Source organism: Thalassophryne amazonica, chromosome 10, assembly GCF_902500255.1.
Source record: "Thalassophryne amazonica chromosome 10, fThaAma1.1, whole genome shotgun sequence".
Lineage (NCBI taxonomy): Eukaryota > Metazoa > Chordata > Actinopteri > Batrachoidiformes > Batrachoididae > Thalassophryne > Thalassophryne amazonica.
The window spans coordinates 37615240-37621960 of record NC_047112.1 but is presented as its reverse complement, the minus strand read 5'-3'; the positions used below and the strand labels follow the sequence as shown (position 1 = coordinate 37621960).

The following is a 6721-nucleotide window of genomic DNA, read 5'->3' as shown; positions in this document are numbered from 1 at the left end:
ATGATCTCCCTGCATCAATAAAACAGTCAGATTCTGTGGAGACTCTCAAGTCCAGACTTAAGACGCACTTATTTTCCCTTATGTATGGCTAGCATACTGGCATAGTATAGTTCTATGCTTTTTACTCTTTTAATTCATTTTATTAGGAAAGGAGCGTGCCGCGGCCTCAACTTTACCTAAATTCTGGGTCTTTTAGTAAAGCTTTGGGCTAGTGGCCAGCGATCACCTTAGTATTTCCTGTTTTTCTTGCTGTTTAATGCTGAGAAATTATACAGTATTTCATGTCTTTCTGATGCCTGATTCTGTTTTTCTCTCTGTTTAAGGTGCAGCTCCATCCAGAGATGGGTGTGGTATTTGTGCTGGAGACCCTCCTGTCCTGTGCACCAACAGCATTTCCTGTATATTCGTTTTGTGAATTGTTCTGTAATTTATGTCTGTAGCATGGCCCAAGCAGAGGGTCACCCCTTTGAGTCTGGTCTGCTTGAGGTTTCTTCCTGAGAGGGAGTTTTTCCTTACCACTGTTGCTCTGGGGATTTGTAAGGTTAGAACTTACTTGTGTGAAGCGCCTTGAGGCAACTCTGTTGTGATTTGGCGCTATATAAATGAAAATGAATTGAACTACTTCTACTACTGCTAATGATAATAATAATAATAATAATAATGTCATTTCAGTTAGGTGATGTCATCAGGTGATTGGAGTGGGTTTGAATGGGGAACCTTCACCACTGGAAACAAATGTTTAAGAACAATATTTCTCAGAGAAAGATTGTAAGGAATTTGCATATTACTCTCTCTACAGTGCATAATATTGTTAAAAATTTTAAGGAATTTGGAGGAATTTTAATGTGTAAATGTCAAGTTCAAGATGAATACCCATGATCTCTGATTCCTCAGATGGCACTGCATCAAGACCTGTCATTCATCAATAGCTGATATAGCCACATGGGCAAGGGATTACTTTGGGAAAATTTAATCTGTTGTGAAAAAACAATTTTATAAAGCATCCATGTCTGTCTCTGCTATTTTTCTGTTTGAGGGTCATGTGGTGAAACCACTGATAGTTCATTTCTATGTATATATTAATATATCCGCTCCATGCACCAGTGTCTCCACAGAACACCTCCGGAGATCCTGTCATCATGAAGCCTGGGTTGCACTGGAATCGACAGCTGGAGTTGTATGTCTGATTTCCAGAGCAACTAAAGTATCCATCATCAGGCTGAGACAAAGGGGGGCATTTGACAGCTGCAGGCAAATACAGGTCAAAGTTCAACAAAGGTATCATTATGTAACTTTTTACCATGTGCGTCTTCTGTAGAAGTACGATAATTTTAGTGCAAATACACGATGATTGTTGGTATTCTGATGACTGGACTCAGGAAACACAGGAAACAGATGCAACACTTATGATGACACTTAACAGTTACCATACAGTGCAAAAGATTAATTTAATGTTGGAAAGAACAGCAGAGTAAGGAAGGGGATAATCAAATTCTCACACATCACCATGTGAATTTCTAATAATGGCAAATTTAAAGTATTTATCTGCACAGAAAGAGTTGACACTAATGTGTGGATTATATGTACAATCCCAAATAAAAAAAGGTGGGATAGTATGGAAAATGTACATATATATATTATTTCTACTGTATTTCATTGCAGACAGTATGAATCCAAGATATCTCATGTTTTGTGGTTAACTTAATTTCATTTGTCAATATACATCCAATCCTGTATTTCAGGCCTGCAACATGTTCTTTAAATTTTGGGAGAGGAGCAATTTAGAGCTGATAATGAGCCAAAATATTACTGCTACTCTAACTACTTCTACTACTACTATTAATCATCATCATCGTCGTCATCATCATAATGTTATTTCCATTAGCTTCTGTGTGGAAGGTTCCCTGTTCAAACCCCACCCCACTACATTTTTCCATGTAATGTGGAGTTGCATCAGGAAACGGCATCTTGTGCCAAATCAACCTGCTGATCCCCCTTGGATGGGCTGTGGCAACCCTGAGTGAAAACAAGGGAGGAGACTTTGCTTTTTTATTTGTATGTCAATAGATGAGGTAGCATGGTGACTTAGTGGTCAGCACTGTTGCCTCACAGCAAGAAGGTCATGGGTTTGATTCCCACCAGGGGCCTTTCTGGGTGGAGTTTGCGTGTTTTCTCCATGTTTGTGTGGGTTCTCTCCGGGTGCTCCGGCTTCCTCCTACATCCAAAGACATGGAGCTTAGGTGGATTGGAAACTTTAAATTGTCCGTAGGTGTGCCTGCAGGTGTGACTGTGTTTGTTTGTCTATATGTGGCCCTGCGACAGTCTGGCATCCCATCTAGGATGTACCCCGCCTCATGTCCCATGACTACTGAGATAGACTTTAGGTTCCCCCCTGTGACCCCTAATTGGCGTAAGCAGTTGAAGATGACACAGGTGATGAAACAGGTGATTGAAATCATGATTTGTTACAAAAGCAGTGTTCACAAAAGTCTTTCAGGAGCTAAGATGGGCAGAAGATCTCCAGTTTGTCAATAAATGCATGAGAAAATTATTGAAATGTTTAAGAATAATGTTTGTCAAACAAAGATTGGAAGGAATTTGCATATTTTTCCCTCTACAGTATATAATGTTAAAAATTCAAGGAATCTGGAGGCCTTTTAGTGTGTAAAGGGCAAGGTCAGTTCCTCAGGTGGCACTGCATCAAGTACTGTCATTCATCAATAGCTGATAAAACCAAATGAGCAAAGGCTTACTTTGGGAAACTTTGTCAATCACTGCAATACAGAGTTACATTCACAAATGTTGCTAAAAACTTTTCTGTGCAAAAAAGAACCCTTATTTTAACTTTGCCTTTCTTCTTTGTCTGTCTTTCTGCTGGAGAGATTCAGGAGGCAGAGAGAGAAATTCTGAGATGGGCCCAGCAGGACAGCTTCACAGAGGGGTTGAGCCTTCTAAGTTCTGGTAAACCAGTACGTGCCACCAGCCGTCTGCTCTCTCTAGCCTCAGAGTATGATGTGTGGAGAATTTTGAAAAGAAAAATGCAATATTGATGACCCCACACTGTTGTTTGCAGGAACAATTGGACAAACAATTGGACAAACACCTGAAAAGTGTTATGAGACGGAATGGCAACATTACAAAGTGGTAAATGCTTTAATGTTCCAACTTTTTGGCATGTGTTGCAGACCTTAAATGCAGGAAGGGATGTGCATTTAAAAAAATTACATTATTTATTAAATTTCTGAGCATTTTCTATACCATTCCAACTTTTCTGATTTGTAATGTATTCAAACAGCTCTGTTCTTACCTGTTTGGCACCGGTCTCCTTCAAATCCTGCTTCACAGTGGCAGGTGGTGCTTTCTATGGCCTCCTGGCATCTCCCTCTAACACACGATGTAGCATTACACTGAGCTGTGGAGGATACGGAGTGCACTACTCAAACATTTGGCGTTTTTGAAACAAGCCATTTCAATAAAAGTCACCTTTACTCACTTTGGTAACAAACAGCATATTTCAGATTGGCACATTTCTCGTCATTCCACTTCCCTCGGTTTTTCCCAGTATTGACGTAGATCTCCACGCAAAACTCCGTGGTGTGGTTGTTGTTCGGCTCGTTGGCTGCCCATGACTGATTACCAATCCACGTGCTGTTGTTCCCAATCCAGGTCCAAGTCTCATTCCTGTGGCTTTTGGTGATTCCAATCCAGTAGTATGGACTTCTGGTTCTGTTGGGCAGCAAGGAGACCACGTAGTTGTTCTCCTCCTGGCTTTGGATGACGACCATGTCTGTGTAGTTGGTCTGACACCACTTCCTGGCCTCCTTCCAGTTCATAGTTTTGGTAGAGTAACTGTACGTCCAGCCAACAGTGGTCTCAGCCCAGAAGGCACCTACGGTTAAATTTGAAAATGGAACATTAATGTGACATCATCTCCAGGTGTGCAGACCGTTCACACCAGATTCAAAATGATCACACACCAAGGAGGAGGATTAAGGTCCACTTCATTTAGAAGAAAGCTCGACAAACACCTGATGTCTGTTCAAAGAAAAATAATCAGAAGTAAAAAAATAAAAATGAATGAATATCATCATGAAAAACAATAAAATACATAATAACTTACCCACCAACTCAAAATTATGTTGTAATATATTACAAATTCAGCTTAATACTAATATTAAATCTATTTCTTATTGCTGTGGTAAACCTAAAACATGAAAGAAGAGCGATCCAGTGAGTTCATAGCAGCTCACTGTGTGTCCGCCTTTTATTGAGCTCTTACTTTATCCAGTCACAACATTACAACAGAATAACTGGATGTTTACTGTACAGCAGTTTGAATACATGACTGACTGAATGACAGATTTAATGACGTTTTATAGCTGAAAAGACCTTTTGGGAAATACCACCCATTTCTGGTAGAGATGACGAGCCTTTCCGGTCAGGTAAATAAAATAAAATAAAATATTCTATTTATTTTATTTACTGGGTGTCGGGGTTCTGGATCAGCTTGGGTAGTTTGAATCATATTAATCATCCATGATATGGATGAAATTTTCCAAAACTTTTTCGTTGAGAATGCTGTGGAAATAGTAATTTCCTTTTCAGAGTGGAATTTATGTCTAGCACATGTCTCCACCAAGGCACAATAGGTCTTTCAGTACTGATAACCCCAACTCATTTCTAACCTCTTGACCTCTGAACCCTGTGACCTATTCAAAAACCACTTGACTTCAACATATTTTCTCTGGATACACACACTAATACATGTCTTTGTGTTATTTTATGAGAAATGGATGAAAATGCCCTATCTCACAATGTTGACAGGTTTATTTTATTTTAATTAAAGAAAAATTAACATCGTTGATCTGGATCCACACAAAATTTTATTGGAGTCTTTTGTTTTTGTTTGTTTGTTTTTTGCGGGGTAGGGGGCATGCTTAAACACTCCACCAGGTAAAGATTGTTTCAATAGTTTTGAATAATACTTGTCACCAAATGACTGAGAATATAATGAACTTGGCACATGTTTATTTAGTATTGTTGACATCTTCAGTGGCATCCTCTGTCTAAATTAGAGCAGTGGGAACTTGCTGATCGTGTCATCGGCTCTAATCCAAAGCTGCTGACTCGGGGGGCACAGGGCACACTTAAACAGTAGGAATAATAATACAATGCTCTTTCCTGTTTTGCATAACCTCTTTTCTGTTTTAGGCTGATTCCTGGAGTAAAGGTGACGGTCACTGATAATGATTTTTAAGCTTTAGGATGGATCCGTGATTATTCCTGAGTAATGTCCTGCGATGTTAAAACAAATATTCCTGCTCTGCGTGTGGGAATAACTGTATGTGAAGCAGTATTTCTCATAAATATATTTAAAATACCTGTTTGAAATACAAAATCATATTTCGCATTTGTTAATTAAATTAAAAATTGTGTTGTAATTTGTATCTAAATAATTTGGTGTTGTGTATTTCCTTCTTCTTGGAGGGATTCCTTAAAAAAGTGAACAATTACAGCAAACATTTTTGTGCTAATATTTGATATGATGATAAATATAATCCAGAGACAATGATATTCCTAATATATTTAATTTTAATTCAGATGATTTGATTTGTTGATTGTATGTCAGAAGCTGTATTGATGATAGAAGGTTGTATGATAAGATTTGATGATGCAAATTTTAAATCTGTGTGCAGTTAAAGTACAAAGATCAAATTTAAATGTGTGGGGGGAAAGCTCTTTCTTTTCCAAACACAAAATTACATTATTGTATTTTGATCATGCTATCATTTTGTAGTTTATTATGTTACAATTGCCATTTGAATATATTGTAGACTTATCCGTCTAAAAACATTTTGATGTGTTTTTGCATGTCTGATCACTGCATTCTGATGCATTTAACCGCTTGCACTGTAGAAACAATTTTAGCATAATTTAAAAAACTTAAGCAAAGATGCTATCATTCTATATGATTATTATTATAATTTATTTATCTTTTTTTGTGCTCACATCTTATTTAGTTCAAGGAGAATCTGTCAAAGGTTGAGTAGTTTTTCAGTCTTGCTCCAGGGCACTTTGACACTCAGCAGAAATTACAATTGCAAACCTACGGACATTCTAATTTGTGTTCAATCTGCTCAATATAGTTTTATTTTATGAGTCTGATTAAGATTTTCTAAAATGAAAAAAGAAAAAAAAAAAGTTAATTTTCAGCAACAGCCTCTTTGACCATTTTTCCTGTATTAAACTCCTTACATGTGCACAGTTTTTGCCACCACAACCACCCATGAATCAGATGTATTCAATTAGAGTTTGAGAAAATTTCTTCAAAGTCTAGAACATCATTATGTCTAACATGCAATATGATTCAGTGCCACACACACACACACACACACACACACACACACACACACACACACACACACATATATATATATATATATATATATATATATATATATATATATATATATATATATATACACATATATATATACAGAGTTTTTTTCATGGAAAGAAAAGCAGAGGGACGCGAGACGGAGCCGTTCATTACGGCGACGCGCGGAACTCCTTCGCATGTTTGTCTCAGTGTGCCGAAAAAGTGCTGATGTCCACGTCTTTTCACAATTCCTGTGCTAGTCAGACGACATACCGGATCAAGACAGCGTCCAGTTTAGAAATGAACGGCACATTCCACTGTTACAGGAGTTTTCATGGAAAG

The 6721-nt window shown here is 37.8% G+C and overlaps 1 protein-coding gene across 1 annotated transcript; it reads right to left on the bottom strand.

Annotated features, from left to right (window-relative positions):
* Positions 1-672: 672 nt before the first annotated feature.
* LOC117518088 (L-selectin-like) lies at positions 673-3980 on the bottom strand. The gene is made up of 4 exons (XM_034179150.1): positions 3494-3980; positions 3308-3412; positions 1102-1245; positions 673-725 (listed from the first exon to the last, which is right to left on the bottom strand). The coding sequence occupies exons 1-4, from the start codon at positions 3831-3833 to the stop codon at positions 673-675; spliced, it is 642 nt and encodes a 213-aa protein (XP_034035041.1). The 5' UTR covers positions 3834-3980.
* Between the last annotated feature and the right edge of the window lie 2741 nt (positions 3981-6721).

Coding starts and splice junctions, on each gene's coding strand:
- LOC117518088 (XM_034179150.1), bottom strand. CDS start 3,833: ATGAACTGGAAGGAGGCCAGGAAGTGGTGTCAGACCAACTACACAGAC. Junction 3,413..3,493: donor ATATGCTGTTTGTTACCAAA/GTGAGTAAAGGT, acceptor TATCCTCCACAG/CTCAGTGTAATGCTACATCG. Junction 726..1,101: donor GGTGTTCTGTGGAGACACTG/GTGCATGGAGCG, acceptor ATTTGTTTCCAG/TGGTGAAGGTTCCCCATTCA.